Source organism: Ambystoma mexicanum, chromosome 3p (assembly GCF_040938575.1).
Source record: "Ambystoma mexicanum isolate Mex_15411 chromosome 3p, UKY_AmexF1_1, whole genome shotgun sequence".
NCBI classification, from domain to species: Eukaryota; Metazoa; Chordata; class Amphibia; order Caudata; family Ambystomatidae; genus Ambystoma; species Ambystoma mexicanum.
In genome coordinates, this window is record NC_090925.1 from 929,849,016 (window position 1) to 929,874,977 (window position 25,962).

The 25,962-nt window shown below is 45.6% G+C and overlaps 1 protein-coding gene across 1 annotated transcript in view; it reads right to left on the minus strand.

Annotated features, from left to right (window-relative positions):
- Positions 1 to 1,469: 1,469 nt before the first annotated feature.
- ERGIC3 (ERGIC and golgi 3) overlaps positions 1,470 to 25,962 on the minus strand; it is an 834,442-nt gene continuing 809,949 nt past the window's right edge. The window contains exon 13 of the mRNA XM_069652225.1: positions 1,470 to 2,445. Within this exon, the coding sequence (XP_069508326.1) occupies positions 2,366 to 2,445 (80 nt within the window). The 3' untranslated portion in view covers positions 1,470 to 2,365. The remainder of the gene's footprint in view (positions 2,446 to 25,962) is intronic.

The following is a 25,962-nucleotide window of genomic DNA, read 5'->3' on the forward strand; positions in this document are numbered from 1 at the left end:
TATTTTCTAAGCAATAATATTGGCTAATGCAGAAATCAAATACAGCAAGCAAATTATGTATGACATACTCAAGTAAATTGACCCCTCCCATCTCAATCCCCCTCCCAACCATCATCCGCCTCCAAGGCCGCTAGTGTGCCATGCATTCTGTCCCTTCTCGAAACTGTCCCATCCTGGGTAGTGGACTCAAACATCCCCAGTACAAATGATATATATTACACAACCATATCCAAGAATCTGCACACAAGCCCATGAGCAATTTGTAGCTCTTGAATTTTCACTTACAACCCTTCCAGCAGCACTGTTGAGCATAATTCTAGGATCCACTCAGTTTTTTGAAGCTGTCTATCGGACTTGCATCCCTCAGAATAATTTTCTTGGCTGCCATTGCTGCCCTGAACAACTAGTCCTTTTGTTAGTCCGTTTGTGGGCTTGAGAGATATTCCAGGAGATTGTCCTCTCCTAACATCAAGGTTGCCAAGTCATGGCCCAGATCAAGCCTCAAAACGTAATTCAAAACTCTTACAATGCCACCCCAGAAGGCACTCACCGTACTACACTCCTAGATCATATGGCTCTACAGTAACTTTCTTGATTTTGCAATCCCAGAAAGCTTCAGTCACATCTCCCATATATATATCCTCTCTGGGTGCAGTAAACCGTGTTCAATAGTTTAATTTACCTTGCTCTCTCCCCCCCAACCCCACCCCCCCGCCACTCCACAGTTCAGGGACACTAGGTACCCCTTCTCTCGTCTGCTTAAAGAGCTTGGGACCATACTGCAAAGTAGGTTCTTATAACCTCCGCCAGAGCCTTGTAGAAGGCTATATAAAGCAGAGGCTATGTGACCTTGTCACCTTTAATGTAAAATGGTGAAAGATTAGTTTGAATGAAGGCATGAGTGAGAAAGGCAAGATCTGCCTGACTGAGATATTATTGGCTAGCGTCGGAAGAGGGGTAAAGAGTTCAGAGGGATGCAGTGTTGCCCATTAAGCTGGCAGCGGATCACTTGTTACATTGTGATTGCATGGATCGAGTTTTATTCGGGCTGGTGTACTGGTTAATGGTTGCCTTCTGTTTCCTGGTGACAATAAACCTACGGTTAATTGAATGAATAAGGTGGTGTTGCTCCAGAAATGTTTGCATAGTACTATTCATCCTCTCAGATTTGAGGATAAAGAGTCTCGATTGGCAAAAGGCTGGTAAAATCTCCTGGGTTAAAACAGAACACCCATGAGAGTCTCACGCAAGTGAGCACTATTAGAAGAATTTTGTTTCTGTATGTAAAGAGTCCTGTTTTGCCCAACGGTCCTAATGTTAGACAGTGCTGAGAGTTACACACAGCAAAACATGTAACCTCCAAGAATATTAAAACAGAATGTCTTCATGTTGTTTGGGTGCAAAAACAAAAACATGAGAAAGACAGCTTTCCTGTCTTGGCAATAGTTGAAGCACCCACACACAAAGCATCAATTTACGTAGATATTTATTACAATATTCAGTGGTTTCTGATACTTCAAAAGTTTGAAGATTCCTCATACTACCAGACAAAAACATGAACTTCGAGTTCACGTCATGCTGGTAAAGAAGTGTGCATATACTACCAGAGGTTTTCTTCCCTTCTCATTAATATCTGGAACTTAAAGTAGGCCTTGCTGTGACTTGGTAAAGTCATTTAGGCAATGAGTTGAGACCAGAGACCTGTTCAAGCAGGTAACTGTCATAATTGCAATACAATAGCAAAAGAGCAATACATCTAGCAAATCTCCTGTAGTAGTTTTGTAAACTTTCTTCATAGACAGCACATGGTTGATAAGAAAATGTGATAGACATTTAAAAGTTCAGCTTTCAATTGTTGTAAAATTAGTCACCGGCTTTGTTCCCACCAGTAGGGCGCATGCAGCTAAACAATTCTTTCCTTTTTTTCTGGGTTTGTAAAAATTATGCGACTAGTAGTTCTATCAGTGACCCATATACAAGGCCTGAAACACAAGAGACCATTTAAATTAACAAACACGTTTCCAGTTTCTTCAAAAACTCCACGTCTCTATGGACATAACTTTTGAAAGATAAGATGATAGAAGACAGGAATGGATTTGGTTTGTGATTGTTCAGTATTCATGCTTAAAATGTTATTTTGGTGTTGCAACAAGGTTCCAAATATCCTGCAAACCGCTGCAAAAAATCCCAATGCTGTGCACTATATAGGTTTTCTTTTTTCCTGTACGTTCAGAAGTTGGAGAATCCCTCTGAAATCACTCCAGTTGAGGACAGTCGCTGGATGAAAACAAAACCATTACAATTCAGGAAAACGGTTCATCTTGCATCATTGTGTTGAGCCCAGAGGGGAGGCAGGAGTTTCCTTTTAAAGCGCCTTCCCTAGTTCGATTTTTTTCTGAATCACACGAGCAGAATGGTAGATCAGTGAGTCAATGAGTCCGGCCACTGAAAAGGAACAAAGAGGCAGGAAGCAGAAACTGTGAGTCACGAGCCGATAAGACTTGAAACAGCATGACAACACAACTTACAGACCGCACAGAACACAAATCAGTCTTCTGTTCCAGCTGCCCCTCCCTTCCAGGCTGCTCAGAGAGCAATTGCACGCCACACAGATAATGCACAATGCCTTTAAAAAAAAAATAAAGTACACACACAGGGAAAACTAAACATTCAAGCAGCGAGCAGAGGTGTCATCGTAGAAATGCCCGGTCCACAGGAGCTCTGGCACAGAAACATGTTGCTGCAATCTAGTCCCTGATCTCACATTTTTTAAGGGAGAAGCAAGACATGGTGGAAACAGGATTTCCACACGGAAGGGCTGCCCTAACCCACGGATTGCTCCACACAAAGAAACGGTTGGCGCCTCTCCAGCTATTTATTCAAGGACTACAAAATAACGTATGTAGGTTTGTAATGCTGGGTTCAGATGAAATAAGAGTTACAGCATTTTAAACAGCTTACACTGGAATGTGGTGCAAAGATTAGCCAGAAGGGAGTTTATGATATGCACTGCCGCAAAGCTTTTTTGGCCCAATTGCAAAGGCAGAATGGACATTTGAATGTAAACTAACTGCATCGCTCTGCAGCCCAAGGAGAGGCTGATAAGAGTAGTCTGACTACTCCCCTTGCATCTGGTCGGTCTACAACAGGGAGTTCCTGCAGGTCCCCATATTCCCACACGCCGTGGCGTGGCCAAGAATCTCAGGCACGACGACACATCATGACTGAGACACCACGGTTAATGCTATTCGGCAAGCAACTCCTGGCAGTGTGCACCACCCCACTAGCGCATGGGTGAGAGGTGCGGCACGGTTTAGAGACCCAAGAGTTAGACAAAGTTAGTGCTAGATTCAAAACTGCTTAAAGAAGAGTAACAAAACATTCATTTCTACACTGGAAAAGGGGTCTGTAAATCAATTTTCACGTAAGTCCGTTGCTTCTCGGGGGTTCCTAAAATAGCTGAGAACGATAAAAAGATACAAATGAAGGTTATTAATATCAGGCTGTCACCAACTCTTAAGGTAGTGTGCAGTCCCCAACCCACGCAAATTAATACATAAATTAACAACGGGGCAGCTGGAGAAGGGGCAGAATTGTTTCTGTTTCAGGAATATCTTCCTATGTACTGCACTGCTTGCTCCCTTTCCTTATGATCTCAGTACCTAGTGTTTTATTATTTTTCTTCTCCTTTGGTAGACTTGTTTGGTGAATACCCCTTTCTTTGTGATGTACAAGTAGTGTCCTACATGACCTGAATTGCGCATGTAGGACATTACTTGTGTGCCAGAACTGCTGACTATGAGCCTTTTCACCATCCCAAACCGGAAGTTGTCATGAGGGCGGATGCCCTATGCCCCTCACTTGAGGTGAGACTAGAAATCCACAGAGGTGGCCATATCTAACCTATTGTGATACGTCATTTTACGTCACTAGCAATGAAGTGGTACTAACCTTTTTTTAAATTCTCCCTTGGTGTAAAGCTGAAGTCAGGAATAGCATGGTGGAAGGCCTAAACCAATCCTTCTCGTACATTCGATGGTCAGGGTGGCCAATGGCCTATATAAACTATATGTGTGGAGGATGGGTCAGATTAGTCAGGATGGAATAGGTTAGATGCTGTTTATTTGTGACTCTGACCCATCACACAATCTGGGTGCATCGCCAGACAGGTGGACAACCTCCTTTCAAACTCCTCACGTGTACGAGGGAAAGATGTAAGGAATTCTTGTAAAAAACTCCAAAGGGTTATTAGGAGAAGGAAGCCCGTAAATTGTGCGTCAATGCTAGCAGCTCTGGGGAGCCTAGGATTTTCCTAAAATCGTGTAACAAAAGGAAGATTGGTTTCCAGGATATGCAAATATGGGGTGGCAGCTTGGAGTTGGGTATTTTGGTGCGATACTCCCTATTGCCAGTTTCATTGCTGTAGTATAGACAATTGTATTTCTACCCTGACATGGATCTGGAAAATACTGACAGTGGCAATCTAGGTAGGCTGGCCTGGTAAGAGTCGGAAGGCTCTCTGGTATAGTTTGGTTTAAATGTATTCTGGTTTAATACATTTTGCTTCTAGTGTGCTCGCGAGGCTTTGAAAGGGCCTCTCTGTTAATTGATAAGTGGTTATAGATAAGGAACAAAAGGGGAGAAAGAGAAATGGATACCCTCAACATAGATAGGGAAAGGAGAGTGTGGAGAGACTACCCCAAAGCCCTTTTCAGGATCACTCTGGAGTCTCTGTAAAACCCCTTTTTAGCCCACAAAGGAGTGGAGTCAGAGAATGTGTGGTATAAGGACAGCTGGTATGGGGTGATTGTTCACAGGGCAGTTAAACCGAGGGACAGAGCTGGACAAAAAAAACAATTTAAGCAGATGGAGAACCCTCCAGTGGGCACCACTACTCACTTTATGTATACCCTTTTCAACAATGCTATGTGTAAGTTTCTCAAACTGTGGCATCGGCTGACAGTTTAATATTTATTTGCACCCGGAAGGGTGAGCCAACCAACCAGGTAGCTGGAACAGCGAGCCAGAATGCACAATCCCCGCCCGCTGTTCCAGCCACCAGAGGCCGTTCCTCGGGTGACACTTTGTTTTCCCTTTATTTTCCTTTTTTTTCCTCTAACGTGGGGAGGCAACAGAGAGCCTCTTCCTGTTGCCTCCCCAAACCCCCCCTCAAATCACCCGATTCCCCCCCCCCCACCTTGCGCTCTGGTCCCCAAGGTCTTCCCATCTGGCTGCCGCCATTGAAGTAGAAAAGGGACCATTCTGGAACATGTTTTTCATTGCCACCGCCATCCAAAGAGAGCCCTGGTCCCTTTTTCCATTTCAATGGCGGCAGGGCTTTAACAGCTCCCAGCTCTGGCCTACCAAAGCTCAGGCTGGTGCGGTGTTAAAGGCCGTGTCTGCATCCCCACCAGGGCGTGAAAGCTATATACTCATTATCCAGGAAAAACAGGACTTTCAATTTGGACAAAATGGGGGTTTTTAGTCAGGCATATGAGAAGCAAAAAGGGAAGGTGAACCCTAGACAATAGGGGGTGTATACAACATGGTTGGAGGAAGAGACATCTAGGCAGAATGAGTCGAAGATAAGGGTATTAAAAAAAGTGATACACTGCAGGGACACATTAAGTTCCTGCAGATCAAGGGAAGAGGTAGGGCTGCCTACACTTCTTTGCCCCTAACTTGTAGACAAAGACAGACCTGGGACAAGATAACCAAGACAATGAGACTGCACAACTCATCGATTTTTTTTTCTAGCGTACAAATTATCATGCTAGTGTTAAGATGGCTTTCTAAAATCAACCTTGGGGGGAGGATTTTGGGAGGCCACCCTGTTATGGTAAACAGGGAAGACACATAGGTTATCGAGGTGGCAGGGCAAAAAGGTTTAGTCTCAGGAAGGATATGATAGTAGTCTAGGGCTACAATGAGTGCACACAGAGCAACAGCAACCATTCTAGTTAGGCAGGCAAGTATACAAAATATACAATTGTTTATTAGGCCATTAAAATGCACACTAAGCGAGTCAAACTTCTAGTCAAATATTGTCACACCAACACTATAAAACAGTAAGGCATAGCATAAGTAGCGTTGCATAGCTATGAGCTATGCTATTCTGTAGGTTTGCTAATTAAATTGACACTCGTGTAGCACTGCTAGCTATTTAAATGTTTCATAAAAGCTCAGGTCACCCTGCATTCCTCTCTTGCCCTCAAGGATGTCTACGCCTTCTTTTCTCTGTTCACTGCAAGTTCAAAGGGGCAAATGGAGACAGTGCAGCAGTAATCATCTCCACTCTTAAGTGCCAAAGGCCTGTGTGGGAGTGCTAGGCACAAACAGCTCATTCTTTTTCAAATAATTGCAAACCAGAAGTAATAGAGATGATACTTTTATTAGGCTAACTGTATCCTGTTTGGCAAAGACCAGTATGGGTTACTTATTTGCAAAGACAGTCCTGCACGTTGTTATATAATACATAATTACAGTATTGCTACTGTAAAACACTGTATTCTCGCCATGATTTTCAGGAAAGTTTATGTTAGTGTATCTAACTCTCAGTGTCAACTATGTCATTTTGTTGGAGAAGGTGCATCATATTGATAAGTGAACACTTTAGAAAATGTACATTATCACTGGGCTAAATGCTTTTGATGGAAAGCCTTCTTCTGTGATTTGCTGGTTGCATACATCTGTGCAACAGGTGCTCAATCCATGAGCTAATCCCATCACCCTGCTGCTTTATACGAGCTACCCTGAAAGTGAGATAGCACAAATTGCAATATTTCAACTAGTTTGCTTAGTCGCTTATTTTACTCCCTCTTACAAATGAATTCACAAAGCTAACAGTAGCGATCAATAGTTCCATCCGTCTGTACATTCACCACGATACCATATATGCTTCCCTTTGCGCCATGATTATGATTGTATTATATACACCAGCACCTGGGGGCGAGAGCTGGCCAATCCGAAAGCCAGGAATACACCTGGAATCTGCAAGTAGCCACCAGCATTTCATGCTGGCACTGCTGCGCATCTGTCCAGCCTTCACCCTGTCCTTGAAGGTGGTGCCCCAGACCAAGTCTCTACTGGAGTGCCACAAGGTGACCCCGCTACACACTCACCTGCACACCTCCTGGCTCACCACCAGATTCTGCAAATAGTTATTTCCAATTGAAGAGGAGTATGAATTGCACAAAGAAGCCCTAGTTACCTTGAAAACCAAAACAAGTATCGAAAACCCAGATGGCAGCTCAGAGTGCTTGTAGCGATAAATATCTCTTTCAGGGGTGTGCAATGCTGGAATGCTGCGCTAGGGCCTCCCTGGCTCAGGCTGGAGTACCGTTGGATGCCCTGCCCTCCCCGTAAGTGGTATTTAAAATGATATATTGAAAACAGGCAATGGGCAGGCAGGTAAAATGACAGGCAAGGGCTGTCTTGTCCACCTAAAGTTGACAGTTACCCTGCCTGCCACAACACCATATTATGTACCTGGTCACAGGCTATGACTTTTATTTAACATTGTGAACTTTTTGATTTATGAAACTACTGAACCTAAACAGCAAATGATGGGTCAGCAACAGTTTTCAGAGACTTTTTATTAATCATATCTATTTGTGTCCATTCATACAGCTAACCTTTACATTTCGCAGGCATTCATCTCAATAATGGCTAACTTCAGCGGTACACAAACATGCTGTATTGTTGGTCATTTTATGTCTTAGGTACAAATAGCCTCTGGTGACATTAAAAATATTAGAACAAAATTGCTAATCAAATAAGTTAATTTGCTAATCAAGAACTTTTTAATTAGCAAACTCTGCTAATCAATTTTTGAAAAATAATGTATATGCCTTGAAACAGATGTATACATTCACCCTTAGGAGAGAGAGAATAGCATTTAATTCAGTGAAACAGAGGTTAAGTACTCAGATGCATTTAGAAATAGAAAGCACACTATAGGATAATGGGTTTACCCAAAGAAACCGAATTTAAATTACTGAATGGGAGATGTGGTCGAAAACTTTGAATGTCTGAAAATGTTGACCAAATCCCCCCATTCAATGGCCTTATAGTGAGCAAGGGCAGTGGGGGCTGCGGGGTGTCCACCCACCCTTGTTCACTTGAATGTCAGAAGGGGTTGCCGAGGTGCCCCCCGCAGCCGTTTCCATAAAGTAAAAAAAAAGAAATGGACCCTGCAGCGCCGGTTCACGATCACAGAGGTGAATGGGAACAGTCGTTGCAGTGTCAGAGAATTAGCAGCACGGTAAGAGGTGGAGTGGTGGTGGGAGCGGGTAATGTGTTTGTTTTGGGTTGTTTTACCCGAACAATTAAACTGTATTTTCGGCCAAAACCACTGTTTTGTCGGCCACGTTTTCTTCTGTTACAGTAAAACAACCCAAATCCTAGGATAATCATATAACAGCTTCCTTAGGATGGTTTAGGACCTTGTGCCCAAAAGTGACCAGTTCCAAAGTAGATACATCACAGGTAGGTTAATGAAGAGATTAATGATGCCAGTGGTTATGATTAATAAGAGTACAAAAGTTCAGGTAAGTAAAGTCACTCAATCTCAGTCCTTAGGATAGTCCTAGGAAGGGATGCTTGACCAGGCCTCTACTAAACAAAGTCGGGAAAGAGTGATTTAGTGACAGGACCTTCCGCCCATGTAACCTTACGGAGTATGGGGGGTTTGGAGGGGGGGGGACAGAAACAGGTAGGTCAACTTACCCCCTTCACCCTTCCCCACCCGGCTCAGATTTCTACAGAGACCACGGCTGGTATTTCGGCATCAGTTTTGGTAAGTCGCTGTGATTAAGAGTCGCTTCCACACAGTTTCCAGTAGAACACCCAAATGAGGAAAGATGAAGACTTCTGCAGGACAAACCAATTCAGGACACCTCCAGGGATAGAAGGAGGAGTGTTGCAACGAGTATCACCACAGTCAAGTGGCGACAGGCAATCCTCAAACGACGAATAACGGAGGAGGCCCAGCACAGCTGCCCATTCATGCAAGAAGTCTGAAAATGCAGGAGAAGACATCTTGTTACACAAGTTGAAGTTCCTCCAAGTTCCATGGATGCACTCAGAACAGCAAAAGCTGCAGCGAGGTAGCCCAGCAGAGAGCTGCTCAGTCACCTGGTTGGTCCACCGATACTTCTGAAGGCTCAGAAGGGGCGGATCCTTGAGCAGGGCTCGAGACTAGTTTTCCCACCAGTCCAGGGTTCAAAAGCACCGGCTAGTGCCTTCCTGAGACCAGGCAGAGGAGGGCGGCTTCACCCAGACAATACTGTAGTCGATGCTAGTCAGCTTCAGGGGTCGTCAGTGGGCTGCACTTCTTTATAGAGGTCTTGGCTCCAATGTCAAATAGCTGCAGAAGCCCCTCTTTAATCCATGATTTGGGCTGGAAGCATGGTCATAACATCAGCCCAGCAATGGATATTCAGGAACCAGGGATGTCGATTGCTGAACAGTCGCGGCCCCGACTACACACACAAACCGCCCCTTAAACCGTGAAAGCCAAAGCTTTACCCGGAAAAGGCCATTCCTTGTAAGGCATTTCCTGACCCGAGAAGGTAGGAAGAAGGGCAAAGAACAATATGGCCAAAGAATTTGCGAAAAACCTAGTAGCACAACTTTTAGGGTGCCAGCCACCTTTAGTAGCCATTCGCGGTAAATGCAAAAGTGCACTAGTAAAATGTAACAATGATAAAACTATCACTGCTGCCACCAGCCTGCCTTAGGCACATTGTAAATGTAACCAAAACACCACCATACAAAAAGATTGCACTTCACTGTAAGGTGATTGTGAATTTCTTGTATTGTTACAATTGCACACAAGAGAGACGTAGTCTCTCAATACTGATAGTCTTTGAGACTAACCAGTTTCTGCATAAGCAAGAGCAAACCGGCAAGGGAAATAAAGCAGAAGACTTTACTTACCTCCAGCGGGTTCCTAAACAAGCAAAAAGAAAGGGTGTCCCATAAAAGCAGGGTAATCAGCCGGGCAGGTAGCACAGTCTCAAATATAAGTGCAACCTGCACTGGTCCTGCCTGGGCTTGGTGCCTTGGGTTTCTCTTGGGCCCCACACAGGCCCTATGTGTGTTTTTCTTATTCTTACAAGCTGTCAGTTACAAGGGGAGGTGCACAATATGGGAAAGACATTATGATCCATCAGGTACCCCCATGCAGATACCTGTAGGCCTGCCAGAGGAAGGGGAAGAGCAGTCCCACCTGCTCACTGTTCATGCCCCGCGGGCACCGGGTGAAGGTCTGGCTAAAGAGCTTCACAGTATTAGATTCAAACCAAAATTGAAGAGATGCTCACTGACCTACAGTGTTATAATCCGGCATAGACTGATATGAATCGGCTCCGGAGGGTAGTTATGCTGGCCAAGGTAAAGGTGACTTACGTAGCATGCTAATTGGCCAATGGTGGATCCCGGTACAGGTGTCTCCCTCGGGCAAGCTAGAGAGAGGTCGATAGTGGCAATCCCTGTGGTTTTCCCCAGAAAGACTGACCAGGGAAAGATAGTGAAATGTAAGCAGAATCAGCAGCAGACTATTTAGATGGACCCAAAATAGTGTTTACTTCGCATTCAATCACTATACCCGAGGAGACTGGTCAGGAACTTATAACAAATTCATTTATATCTGCTTTATTACCCAAGGTTGAAGCAGAATTGAAGATTGCGTGCATCAGGTGGCAGAATAAGCCCTTCTCCAGCATGGGATCTGGCATGGATTCACATGCTCATGAATATTCCCCGTCAGGCTAGGAATTCTCGGTAAAAAAGAAAGCATTTTTCCTTTAAAAGCTTCAAAACTGCCTTTCTCCCATTAACCAATCACTGGAGACTGGGTCATCCTGCACTCATCTAATGACCATCTTCTCCATAAATCCCACCCCAGCGGCCATCTTCAAAAGTTTACTGCACGTTTTGGGGCAGGGATTCCTCTCTAGTTGCTCTTCAAGCTATTTTTTTCCAATTTGTGCATTTTTCTATGGAAACATAGTCTTATTTTTGTCCAACAAGTTCTTGTTCGCTGACCGTTGGTCAGTGCCGGCAGCAGAGGTTTTTCCTTTGCTTTTTTGTAAATAAATTCACTCCATTTGTAATGTTCTGTATGTACATAATTTGCCTTGAACCTCCCTTCCCCTACACTTTCTCTGCAACTCAAGTTGACGCCTTGTCGTTGGAGCCCATAAATCAAGCTGAAGAAATGTGGCTGGTTTATTCGTGTCGAATAGTGCCAGAGGGATTGAAACTCCTCCGCCATGAACATGTTTGCAATGCATTTCGATGATAAAAGGAAGTTAAACACAGTGGAACAAGTAAGTGCATTTATATTGTGGCTCTCAAGATGGACGTTGTCCCACCCTACCCTACCACACTCTACTTTAACACAGACATACAATAGAACGATTTGGTCCATTCCTTGTGCATGACTATACCTCCCCTTGCATTTGTTGTTATAAATGTGAGAACAAGGTCAAAACATTTTGAGAATTGAATGATGGAACTCAAAGCAGTATCCTGCAGCTAACATCACCTTCTCATGGCTGACTTAGTTGCAGCTTTAAGTTTACTTTCTATCTAAATGAAGAAAATGCAGTATATGGGGGAAGAAAGAGGAGGCCAGGGCACCGACAAGAGGGCGACCCATGAAAAGCCAAACATCTACAGGAAGCTTGGGAACAATAACATACTGATGCTTTTCAAGAGATATTGAGACTGGAGTAGGAGGCAAAAGAGTATCAATCTATGATTAATAATTGAAAGATTCAAGGAAACAATGTCACAAACAATTGTTAACACCCAGCATTTTCAGGTTTCCCATCATGGAAGCGCGAGTGTGTGAGAATGGTGTGTGGGTGGATGTAGACGTTACATAGTGCGTATAAAAAGGAGAACACTACTAGAACTTTAGATTGATATTCACTTCACTCCTGTCGCCTTACCTTGGGGTTTAGACTATTTTCTTTAGGCATGGTCTTATATTTAACATCCAAAACATCTTAAACGTTTTGCTAGATTGTTAGATTAGTGATGCAATCACCAACTAAATATCTGTTATGCAATTAGTCCAGAAAGACGTAGTTATTTGTCTTGTGTCCTTTGAAATGTGGGTCCCTAATCTTACCAAGTTTGAGGAGTCAAGTCTGCATAGTTTAAGAACTGTCCCTAACTCGTGGCAATGCCTCTACTGCAGCTTAATGAATGCAAAGAACATCAACATGTTAGCATCACTGTGAGGTAATTCTATGTTCATAATCATCCGGTATAATGGGTCTCAATTGCTTATAGCAAGATAGTGTCGGAAAAGGTGCGTCTGAAGTGTACAAATAGTCGACCCATTATATCTTTATTGACACAGACATTTGAGTGCCGATATAACATGGGTGGGCCTACAGATGAGCTTATTAAAGACCCATCTCTTGCTCTCTTTTCCACATGTAAATGATTCCAGGTTGAGCCCCATGGTGCATGCATTGCACTCTGACCACATCCCGACAAAAATATATTTATACACACACTATTACTTCCCGTGTGGTACTCTATGAACAAAAGGCTTAAGGCTAATTCACCTATATAACAATGAATGAAATTAGGAGTTCCCTTCATTTTAAGAAATTCTTGCTGTTACATTTAAAGTAGCCCCTAGATTTGAATTGCAATACCTTTTTTCTCAGATACAATTCCTTTCTGCATGAAAACACACCCCAGGGAACACAGCGTTTTGGAAGTACAGAATGGCCAGTGGTGCTATGCAAAAACAATAGTATAATTACAATTAAAGGCGATTGATGAAAATATGCCACACAAATTGCACTGTAAGTCTAAATATTCTACCACTAGGAGTGTAATTGAAATAATTATTTGTGTTTTAGTATTAAACATTACACAAATATACAACAAAATTAATTTAAGAACAAAATAAGTCAACAATTATACAGTATTATTAGTACTCATAATTAATTAAAATCCTACACCCTAAATAAACCTGAACCTAAATACCACCTACATCCAATTTCATAACCACACAGACATACAGATTGACACTTGATAATACTGACAGGTTTTTTCAAGACAGTCTTTCTTACTATTAGCTACAAGGTCATAGTTACCAACTATGTTAAATCCAACAAAAATCAAAAGGAGACAAATCAATATAGCAGAACAGGTACCGAACATCAACATTAGTTACTAATCTATTACACCTTTGCTACTAGGACTTCTCAATTCTCAATCTAATTCTTATTTTCCATATATTCACCTTATTCAACATTTTCATTGAAGTTGTCAGCTTCCAGGTTTTTGATCATACTATTCTGCAATGCAGACAGATTATTTTCGAAAATTAACCATACTCTATAAAGGTTCAGGTGTAATGATCTATTCTCTGTATTTAAGCATCGGAGCCAAAATGGCTCAGTCAGCATGGTTTCCAATTGATGCACGTATTCACCTAGAGATCTTATATAGGTAGCTCCCAATTTGGGGTATTCCATTAAACATGCTTGGAAGTTTCCATCACCAATTGATTACAACAAATGCGGCCAATATCTTTCAGCTTTCTGGATCTTATATCTACAGCCCACCACCGATAACACTGGTAGACAGTTTAGTCGCAGTAAAAGGATAAATCAGCATAGATTTCTAGAGGGGCAGATAGTTAGATATGCCTGGGGCTTTATGCATAGATTTAGTGTTTCCAGTACACATCCATACATCTTTAGTGTGGATAAATAGAAGTGGGAATGTGTCTGCTGTATTCTATCCGCCAAGGGTTCGATGGCAATGGCGAAGATTAGGGGAGAGAAGGGGCATTCCTGTCTCGTGCCTCGATACACAAAAGGGTGGGGAATATCTGTCTTCAGTGCGGACCCTGGCTACAGGGGCCGAGTACAACAGCTGAACCCATGAGAGAAACCGTGGCCCAAAGTAACATTTCAAAAGAACTCGCCAAAGGTATTTGCAGGACACAGAATCAAAGGCCTTCTGCATGTCGAGAGCTGCTGCCACGGCATGGGTGCTGGGGCCGATTCTGCCGATGATGTTGAAGAGGTAACGTAGGTTGAGAGAAGTAAAGTGACCAGGGATAAATCCTGAATGATCCAGATGTATAATATGAGGCATGTAAGGGGTCAACCGCATGGCCAGCACCTTAGCATAGATCTTAACATTGCAGTTTATGTTTATTGAGTTTATATAGCGCTTTACACCAGAGCGCTTCACATAATAACAGGTACAGTAATGAATGAAGCAAAATTACAATATGAAACAAAGAGGCCGATACGACCCACATTGGTTATAATAGCTTCACTGAGAGTGGGAGGGAGTGTGCCCAATGTGCAGGATTCTTTCCATAATGTCAAGAGGTGGGGAACCAAACGTGATTTGTACTGCTTATAGAATACAATCGAGAAACCGTCAGAGCCAGGGGCTATACCGGAGGCCAGAGAATCCATGGACGCAGGTAATTCCTCGGAAGGAATAGGCAAGTCCAAGGCGATGCTAATGTCATCGGAGAGAACAGACAGAGGGAGGCCATCCAGATACGCATCTATGTCCGACTCTGGGATAGTGTCAGTGTTCGTGTATAGGGAAGAATAGAATGATTGGAACTGTTCATTAATGTCTTGTGGAAGGAGGGCCAGAGAGCTATCAGGCTTTTCAATGGCAGGAATGTGTGGCGATCTCGTCTCATGACGGAGGAGCCTTTCGCCCTCACCATAATGTCTCGCCGACCCAGGAGCATCTATGAATTTCCTTCCCCTTTCAGCATGGGCACGAAACGTGTCCAGTTCGGCGCCGATGCTGGTGAGGATGGTTGGAGACTGGTGTAGGGCATATTGAGCCTCGAGGCAGGAGAGTGAAGATTCACTTAATGCTATATCTCTGCAGATAACCTTTAAGATCCCCGACTCTTTTGAGATGGCTATTTCCCTGATGTAGGCCTTGAATGATTCCCAGAGGGTGGCTTGTGTGAGGACAGAGCCGACTTTCAGTGTAAAGTAGTCATCAATAGCCGATTCTAGGTTGGTCTTGAAAGCCATGTCTGATAGCGACTGAGGCTTTAGTTTCCAGGAGAGATTTGCGCAGTGACCCGCACCTCAGGCGAGAGAGATAGTCACAGGGGAGTGATCAGAATGGGTTCTGGGAAGTATCGACATGTGCGTGCCATTCCTGAGTAGTGTGTCGGATACAAGCCATCTGTCTATCCTGGAGTGGGAGTCGTGTACAGAAGAGTAGAACGAGTACATTCTGGAGTCAGGGTGCACAATTCTCCATGCGTCAGAGACCTCCAGTCGTGGCAGGGATTCAAGGTTAACTTTGGCAGCTCTGGAGAGTTGGCGGGGTCTGGTACCCAATCTGTCCAAGTCAACATTGAGGATTGTGTTGAGGTCACCCTCCCAGAGGATGGGAACCAAGGGAAATCCGACGAGTAGTGTAGTAAGGTTGGAATAGAACTCGGGGTCATCGATGTTGGGCCCATACACATTAAGGAGTACAATCTCTTTACCATGCAGACAACCATGCAGTAAGACATAACGCCCTCGAAGGTCTATGCGGTAGGAAATGGTATGGAACTTAACAATCTTATGAAGTAGAGTCATGACACCCCCGTTCTGAGTGGAATAGTCAGTATATAATCTTTGTGAGCCCCATGACTTTGGAAATTGTAAGCATCCCTGCGACTTGGCATGTGTCTCTCGGAGGAAGAGAATTTTGACACAATGGCGTTCCACGTATAGTTGTACATTACTCATCTTTTTATAGTTTCCCAGTCCCCTCACATTCCAGCTCATGCAGGTCAGATTAATGTCAGCCATTGTAGATACCAGGAAAAAGGAGTATTATGTAGTAGCGAACCCACACACTGTGTGCACAGTTCGATTGGTACATGAAAGGTCTGTCTGACACATACGACCACAACAGCGTGATCCCACCCCCCCCCTCCATTGCAAAAGCCAGGCAATTTCTTATATAAAACCCCAACTCCCCCAACCCAAACGAAATCCCTCTCCCAAACAGAGGGGCAGTATCCATCTCACCCACCCCTCACCTACATCCCTCCCCCAAGTGGAAGAATGAACCCCATCCCCGCGTCAAAACAACTCATAACCATTGGCAACTTTGCCGGGGGGTGGTGGGGGGACCAAGCGCCAGTCGAACATAAACTCACTCGTGCTGGGATAGTGACTAGGTCACTGCAGCATATGAGCAATGAAACAATACTTTCAATTCAATAGCTTGGTATGACTCAAAGGGGTCTAGACGCTGCCAAGAAGAACCAGCTCCATAGAGAATACAAGGCACAGGCTTCCCCAAAGTTAGGACTGCGGAGGGGGAAACCACTGACATAGTGGGTAGCCGGAAGGCCTTTCACAAATAAGAGCACATCAGTGTTGGGGCCTCTCACCAAGGGGAATGCACAAAGGGAACAGTGTGCAGACCAGGCAGTAGCAGAGAGCAGGAGCCGGAGGATCCTGTAGAGAAATATACACAGGGGGTGTCCATAATGGTGAGGTCAACCATGAACCATGGAAGTGTTCCTCTATAAACTTAGTTGCTTCCTCAGGGATAATAAAAAAAGAGGATTCGGCTTGCGTGCTCAACCCTGAGCTTGGCAGGGTACATCATTGAGTACTTCACACCAAGGTCATGTAGTTTCTCCTTCACGGATAGGAAGGTTTTTGTGTTCCTGCTGACCGGCAGTAGAGAAATCCGGATAGAGGTGAATATTCAAGGATCCCAAGAGCAGCTCACCCTTGGCTCTCGCGGCACGCAGCAGGGCGTCTCTGTCGCGGTAGTTCAGTGCCCTCGCAATGATTGGGCAGGGAGGAGCCGCTAGTTTAGGTTCGGCTGTGAGGGCGCAGTGAGCTCTCAATGACGAATTGAGGAGACAGTTTGGGGGAGTCCAACAGGTAAGGATCGTTTGTTCTATGTATTCCTCCATAGCACTGTCAATGTTGTTCTCGGGGATGCCTATAATGCGGATATTGTTGCGCCTGGAGCGCGACTTGAGGTCATCATTCTTCCTGATGACCTCCTGGGTCCTGCCAGACAGGGGGCTTACCTCAGCATGTAGGGAGGCAATGTCATCCTCAGCAGTGCCTACTCTCGACCTCTGTCACTCGGGCATCTGTTCTCTCCATATGTGCCTTAATCGAGCAGATCGTCCCACTCATATCGTCCAACTTGTAGTGGAAGGCAGTGGACCCTTCACGCATGTATTCAAACATTTTAGAAGAGTCATGGTTATTGGGGGACGATGCCGCAGCCATCTAGGGTTCCGGTCGTGACTCTACTGACTTTTGCAATGCTTTCGTGAACATATTCATTGTGCTCTGTTTCTTATTGTTTCTGCTGGGCATGCTGCCCAAATGTGTGTTTGCCAACCAGTAGTTTGTTAGAGTTCACAGGGCACAAAGGGCTAATCTGTGATGGTTGGGTCGGGAGACCGTGCCAAATATACCTACACTGAGTGGGGGGAGGAGTGTGGAAATGAGAGCCTCCGGTGCAGGAAGCAATAGCAGAGGTAAGAGGTGGCCCGTCGTGTCTGTATTGTATGACCAGTATTGTAGAATGGGTGTGACCTCCCACTTTTACATATAGACAGGCTTTGTGCTAGTCGTTATCACGTATTAGGGCTATCGTGGCTCCCCTGACCATCCCCAGCTGGGCGACCAGGTAGTTGGTTAAATTATGCTAGACGCAGGAATCATTGGCAGGCGCTGGATGCATGGGGTGGTGAGATCCATGTGCAGGCCTATTTGGGTATAACAACAATATCACCAGCGGAGGCTTCCGATGGGAGCGGACCACCTCAAAGGGAACACCAGCCAAAGTGTGTTGGATAGTTGGGCACTGCACGAGTAGAGGATCGAGTAATCTGCCTCACCAGTGCACCAATAAATTCACTGTGTGCGTCTTCACCCGGGACCACTGAGGGCTTCGGAATAGAGTTTGTAGATTCAGGGAGTGCGGGAAGGGATTGTGAATGTAGCGTAGTAAGCCACGTGAACGGTGAACATGAAGGTCCACCCACTAAGGCACAGCCAAGAGTGCAGCAAACAACTTCCCCACGTCGAGTTATGGACCAATCCTCTCACTGTATTAAGCTGGTCCCACATGAATTGAGGGGTGTAGCGGTGGATCGTTGCTGTAGGGAGGCCTACCTTGTCTAACGAGGCGGTCTGGTAGAACTTGGAGCCCGGCTGCCCCACACCAGGGTCCGGAGATCGGCGATCACAACCCCACAGGCTCCAGGGGTGCAGACTCCACACCAAACCATCTGTTCTGTGGAAGCGTTAATCGCTCCGGTGTGGCGCCCCTGGCCGGGCCGCCAGCGATGGATGAAGGCTGACCAGGTCCAGGCACAGAGGGACACGCCGAGGGGATGCGGCAGACTACCTGGCCAGGTGGCGTCGTCCAGTGAAAGAGCGAGACCTGCCCGAGTGTTCAGGCCGGCAGCGGCCCTCCCCCAAGCAGGCTCACAGCGCCGCAGCCTCAGTTGATTAAAAAAGGGGCCGCGGTGGGTGCTCAGCCAGGAATCGGCAGCGGTGGGAATTCAAGTCACTCTATCTCCTCGATGCCGGTATGTGGAAAACCCAGACTCGGCCAGAAGATGTAAAAGGGTCGTGTCCCTGGCAGCTCAGTATAACGGCAAACCGCGCTGTTTAAGTGCTCCAACCTGATGAAAAGGATGTGCCCAGCACAGAGCGAGTGTTCTAAGTGGCCATCTTCGACCGTGCGCAACAGCACCCCCACTACTTATATATTTTTTTAAGTCATGTAGACTCAACTCCCGACTTGGGGACCATCCCATTTCATCAAACTATCTTAATAAGTCAAGTTAAAACTCAGATTTCCCTTGATTTGTGCTTACATCAGAGCAAGTCGAGTGCAAGAAATGAGTTTCTGAACGCATTTTAGACTGCAAATATAAGTGTGCTCATCTTTTCAGGGCAGTTGCGTATAAAGAATGCAGCCCATGATCCAATCAGACTATAGCCATAGGAATACATTTAGGAAGCCCCAATATCTTGCCCCAATACTTTCCTTCAATATGCGATAACCAATCCGTTTCCATAGATACCAGACTCTCCAGACCGTATATTATATCTGGTTCCAGATTCTGGGAATGATCCTAGTTGGGCGTTGGCCCTTGTTACTGCAGCATTTAAGGGTTGGCCCTACCACGAGTCTGACGTGTTTTACCACCAGCTCTGAGCTGGGGTAAACACCAAGAAAATGCCAATTTTTGGCGTAATTACTGCCAGCGGTATTACCGCATGGTAATTGCACAGAAAATTCCTCACTTGGTCCAATGAAATCCTGAAAATACTGCCACCATGGCACCACATGTTTGTTGAATCTGTTGTTCCCTCTGGCCTATGCAATGGTTTCTTCCCATGGAGAGGTTGGTACATGTTGGTGCAAACAATAAGCTCATAGAGAACCCCGAAAACCATGACATGGAGGGTGGGTGGAAATCCCCTTGAAAGAGTGGAATGAATCAAGTACCTTGGTTACCATGTCACTAACACATATTCCAAGGAGAGCTGGAAACTTCTGACCAGGGGTAAGACCCTGCCTCTGCAGGCAAAAATGAAGAAGGTATATACACAACTGTGACATTTCTCACTTAACTCTCTCCTCCAATACTATCTTTCCACCATAGAACCTACCTTGCTTTATGGGTCGGATCTCTGTTCTTTTGAGCTGGAGGACTTCCTTAATACCATTCAAGGAATGTTATTCAAGAAAACATTGGGGTTGTCCTCTGCCATCCTGTATGCTGTGAAATGGCAAGAGCTGGGGTTAATTTCATTGGGGACTAGAGCTAAAGGGAGGACATTGGCGGAATATGAAAAGCTGTTAAATCCGCCAGCTATGTCTCTTTCAGACCCGGGGACAGAGCAAACATACCATCTGGGGCCTCTATCATGTAATTTAAGGAACAGATGAGTGGAATACTTACTTTGATAGGGTAATCTAGAGAAGTGCTTTCCTACAATGCGGCCACTACCAAGAACAAGCTACGTAAATATGACTGGGTGATCTCCTCAGAACAGGTGGGGACTTATAGCATGCATGCTGAATACAGCAAACTTCTCACAAAAAGAGAGGCGCTCCCCAAGTATGTCCATATATTCCCTTATCCTAAACACGTAGGTTAATTTAGCTACGATTTAGACTCAACCAATTCCTGACTCTGGAAAGGACGAGCACGCGAGGGCGGGGATCGAGCAATCATAGTTGTAGACTATGTAAGAACTTGGCTATTAAAGAAACTATTAAGCATCAGGTAGCCAATTGCCCGGCCCTGCGAAAAGAGGGGAAAAGAATCTGGGAATGGAAATTGTTAATGAATTTGTATGCTCTAGCTTGATGGTTGGCAGGGGGCAGACCCGGATAATGGCTCTAACTGGTTTCCTTGCCTTGATATATACATATAAAAAAAAAAGAGATATGATGGCAGATATGGAGCTCCTACCCCCTTTCCTTATTGTGATGTCTTCATGAAATTTGTTTTAAAAAGATACGTTTTATTTTTTGAATGAGAAATGTAGATTCTGACTTTTCTTAATTCTCCTCAATTCTTTTATTGTTGACTGATTTTTGTATAAAATGAAAGGTTTATACTGTTTTGTCTGAACCAAAACCCTTATAAAAATAAAAAAATAAACTCATATATATATATATATATATATATATGATACATTACTCACTGTAATCGTATTTCTGATGCTTGTATCTGCTTAGATTCACATGCTGTGCATAGGCCGACATCTAGTGGAAGCTGCGGAGTATTACAGTTTGTTTTTTGAAACTCGAAAATGGGCGTGGACACAGGGCGTGCCAGTAATACTATCCCTAGTGTGACGTCCACTGTACCCATGATCCCTCACGTGTGTAGTACCCTCAGATTGTATTTTCTCTGACATAAGGTAGCATGAGGAGTAGCGTTAGTACAGATTATCCAAGCAGATAGATAGGAAGATAAGACTACAAGCATCCATGCGCCTTCTCTCAGAGGGCAGGAAGGGCGGGTTGCATGTGAATCTAAGCAGATACAAGCATCAGAAACACGATTACGGTGAGTAATGTATCCCTTCTGAGGCTTGTGGAATCTGCTTAGGTCACATGCTGTGCATAGATTAGCGAGCAGTGTTAGAAGAAGGAGGTGGGATGTGAGAAGGGTCCTGAGCAAACAGATGTCTTAGAACCGCTTGTCCCACTTCAGTATCTGTCTTGGAATGAGTGTCAATGCAGTAATGCTGAGTAAAAGTGTGAATAGAGCTCCAAGTAGCTGCTTTGTAAATGGTGTCAAGGGGTACATTTGCAATGACAGCCAGAGTGGCCCCAATGCCTCTTGTAGAGTGGGCTCTTGGCGTAAAAGGCAGAGTCTTTTCACAAAGGGAGTAACATAGTTGGATACAATTGACTATCCATTTGCAGATGGCACCTTTAGAGACGCGATCTCCTTCTCTGCCTGTAGCTACAGAGACAAACAGTTGGTCTGTTTTCCTTAGCGGTCTGGTCTTGTCTACATAGTAGAGGACAGCTCTTCGCACATCTAGAGTGTGTAGTTTCACCTCAGCAGAGCTTTTGGGTTCTTGGAAGAAGGCTGGAAGCTTGATGGACTGGTTAACGTGGAATTTAGAAATAAACTTAGGTGAGAACCTAGGGTATGTTCGTAGAACCAGTTTATCGTTATGAACAGTAAAGAAAGGATCCTGCACTAACAGAGCCTGAATTTCACTGACCCTTCTTATGGATGTAATGGCTACTAAGAAGGCAGTTTTATAGGTCAGGTGCTTGAGACTGGCTTTATGCATGGGTTCAAATGGTGGGCCCATGAGTTTAGCAAGCACCACATTAAGATCCCAACCAGGTGGTGGGTTTGAAATTGGAGGGTGGAGTCTCTTTACCCCTTCCATGAAGGCTTTAACCACTGGTACTTTCCACCATGAAACCTTGTGGGAAGTGGTGTAGGTTGAAAGCGTTGCAGATGTACCTTTAGTGAGTTAAATACCAGGCCTGCATCCAGCAGGTGGAGCATGTAAGTGACAAAATTGGAAGGAGTGCAATCAACTGGGTTGATTTGCTTATTCTGGCACCAGATAGCGAATCTTTTCCATTTATCAAAGTAACAGTGCCTCGTGTTAAGTTTCATAGATTCCTTTAGGATGTCCATACATCTCTGTGCTAAGTTGAGATGTCCAAAATCTATGACCTCAGGTGCCATGCTGCCAGGTTCATTGAGCTGGGTTGAGGATGCACTGTTTGACCTTGGTGCTGGGACAGTAGGTTGTACCAGCACGGGAGTCTGATTGGTTCGCACACTGCTAGTCTGCGTAGGTTGAGGATGAGCGTCATCAATTCCCTGAGCATCTTGTTGACCACCTTCCTCGTGAGAGGGGTTGGTGGAAGAGTGTAGGCAAACATCCCTGACCAGTTCATCCACAGGGCGTTCCCCTTGGAGTCTGGATGGGGGAACCTGGATGCGAATCCTGGGCATTGCCTGTTTTCGCTTGTGGCTAATAGGTCTGTAGTGGGGGAAACCCCACTGTGAGAAGATTTCTTCTACAACTTCTCTGAGTAGACACCATAAGTGTTCTCAAATCATCCGCTAGCGAATTGAGATCCCCTGGAACATGTTGAGATGACAGGTAAATGTTCCGTCTGAGTGCCCATTTCCAGATTTTCTGGGCAAGCTTGAACAGATTTGGCAAACAAGTCCCTCCCTGTTTGCTTAGGTAAAACATTGCTGTTGTGCTGTCTGTCAGGATCTGCACTGACAGGTTCAACAGGTGGAGCTCGAACGCTTGAAGCGCTCTGAATACTGCCAGAAGCTCTAGCAGATTGATATGATTCTTGACCATTGTGTGAGACCAGAGACCCTGAGCTGTGTGGTGATGGAGGTGTGCTCCCCATCCTGACAGGGATGCGTCCGTAGTGACTACAGCCTGTACCTCTGGATCGTAAAAGGGTTTCCCCTTTGACAGGTTCTCTCTTGTCCACCAGTGAAGACTTTCTACAAGTGTTGGCGAAACGACCACTAGATCGTCCCACTCACCACTTGCCTGAGACCACTGTTTCGCCAACCATTCTTGCATGGGTCGCATGCGCAGGCGCGCATGGGGGACCAGGTAAATACAGGACGCCATCATGCCTAGCAAATGCATCGCTTTGTGCACCCTTATCTGGCGACCGGGCTGATATAGAGGAATTTGCAGTAGTAGATTCGGAATTCTTTCCTCGGATGGAAAGGCCAACCCCTCTTGAGTGTTTAGGACAGCTCCTAGGAACGGTTTGGAGGCGCTTGGCACCAGGCTTGATTTTTTCTCGTTTATGGAGAAACCCAATTCGAAGAGGAGGTTGATCATTCTTTAAATGTTTGATCTGCAAATTACTGGGGTCTCCCCCATGATGAGCCAGTCGTCCAGGTAAGGGTACACTGGGATTGCCTCCCTGCGTAGGTGTGCCACCGCCACCGCCAGTACCTTGGTGAATACCCTTGGAGCGAGGCTATACCAAAGGGCAGCACTTTGAACTCGTAGTGCTGACTATCCACCTTGAAGCGCAAGAATCTTCTGTGCGCTGGGAACATGGAAATATGAAAATAGGCATCTTTCATGTCCAATGTTGCCATGTAATCCCCCTTTCTTTAGGAGGGGGATTACCTCTTGGAGAGTAGTCATGCAAAACTTTTGGGGCTTGACATACTTGTTTGCAGGGCGTAAGTCTAATACTGGTCGCATTGTCAGATTTCTTTTTTGGCACAAGGAAGTAAGTTGAATAAATACCCTTGTTTACCTGGTTGCCCGGGACAAGTTCTATCGCGTCCTTTGCTAGAAGATTGACGATCTCCTCGAGGAAGATCTTCTGGTGGTCTGAGGAATGTATTTTTTGACGTGGAGGGTGGTTTTGGGGACGCTCGAGTAGTTCTATGCAGTATCCTGCGGACACTGTGGACAGCACCCATCTGTCTGATGTGATCCCTTCCCAAGCTTGGGTGAAGTTGGTAATGCGTCGCCCTACTGGGGATGTGTGAGAAGGGACCCTGAACGCGGCGTCACTGTTTTGCGGGAGGCGTGCCGCCTCTGCTGGGGCTGCCTCTACCCTTACCACGGCCCCTCTTGTTTCCTCTGCTCTAACTCTGGGTAGACTGCTGGTTGTTACCCCATGAAATACCCTGCCCCTGTGAATAGTTGGAGCCTCTGTGAATTTTGGCCACGTGGGCGATGAAAATTACTATTGCCTCTTTGATTAGGGGGCTTGTTGGTCAACTGTCCCAGGGATCTCAGAGTCTCATACTCATCTTTAGCATTCTTTAATGTGTCCTCTACCGCTTTGCCAAACAGTAGATTAGGCTCCACCGGCATGTCGATTAGGGTTGCTTGTGTCTGGGGTTTAAACCCTGATTGTCTTAACCAAGCATGCCTCTTAATGACAGTGCTCTTTGCTATTAGCCTGCCGGCGTTATCTGCGGCATCAAAGTTTGCCTTAAGGATGCAACCGGACACGGCTCTCCCCTCCGACGAAACCTGGGCCAACTGGCCCCTCAAAGGTTCCGGTGCGGAGTCGATGAGGGCAGCTACTTTCTCCCACTGGTGGCAGTTGTAACTAGCCAGCAGAGTGGTGGAGTTGGCAATCCTTGCCTGGTAAGCGGAAGTGGAGGCTACCTTCCTTCCCAACCCGTAGATTTTCTTGCTCTCCTTGTCGGGGGAAGCCTCAGATGATGACGGAGGCGTTCCCGCCCTCTTCCGGGTATTAGTAACTACCAGGGAGTCAGGCTTCAGTTGCCCCTTTATGTAAAGCGGGTCTGATTGGGCTGCCCTGAACAATTTCTCGACTCTGGGGTTTACTGCCCTGGTGAGGTTAGGATTGAGAAGGGAAGGATCAATTCTCAGTTGAATGGACTTGAGAATTGGAATGGCCCGAGCAAGTGGTTTCTTTTCTCCTACTAGTTCCTCAGCAAAGTCTCTCTTCTCCTGTGCCCCTTGAGTGTTTATGCGGAAGTGTTCTGCCGCTCTAGTCAAGACCTCATTTAGGAGGGGCTGGTTGTCGACTGGAGAGTCGGTAAATTGAGGTTCTTTGCCTACCGGGGAGTCTATTCTGTAGACTTGTGGGTCATCGTCCTCCTCCTCCTCCTCCTCCTCCTCCTCCTCATCATCATCTCCATAATAGTCCACCCCAGTTTGGTCGTCCAACGTTACCAAGTCTGGATCCTCACAATTCTGGGTATAAGGCTGGATGTAAAAAGGGTCTGAAGACCGACCTTGCGTTGGGGTCTCAAACCGAGGTTTCTTACCAGGGGGCTGTGGGTCCCTAGACCCTGAGGGAGTAGCACCATCAGGGGTATAGGAGAGGAAGTGTTCTGGGTTTTTGGAGTAGACGTCTGCTAGGGAGGACATTCTAGACATAACCCTGTCTATATCCTCACTGGTCCATTTTTAGAGCTGGGAATGACCCTTTCTTGAGAGGGTTCCCCTTCTATGGCTTGACTGGACCTATGGGCTTGTGCAGGGGTCTTGGCTAGCTGTTTATCAGCAGCCTTAGAAGACTTAGAACTGTCTTTATGTAATCGTGGTGCAGAAGAAGGGTGAGATGGTTTCTTCTGCTGTTTCCCCCCTTCCCCATGAGTGGAAGAGTGTTTCCCTGGTGTTTTCACCCTCTCAGAGCTTTTCGATGCCTGGCGTCGAGATTCGGGGGTAGTGACCCTTTCCTTAGACTGAGGGCGTCAGGATTCGAAAGCAGCCGCCGAACGGTCTGCTGACGCAGACTATTGGTGAGCGGCCTGGGGCTGGTGGTCGGCTTCAACTTCTGACGAGCGTACCTCCATGACTTTGGTGAGTGAGGCACTTTTGGCAAACTGTGGATGGTTGCCTGGTGTCGTGAGGTGATCTTGACCGAGAACGCCCAGAGGACACTGATTCAGTGGAC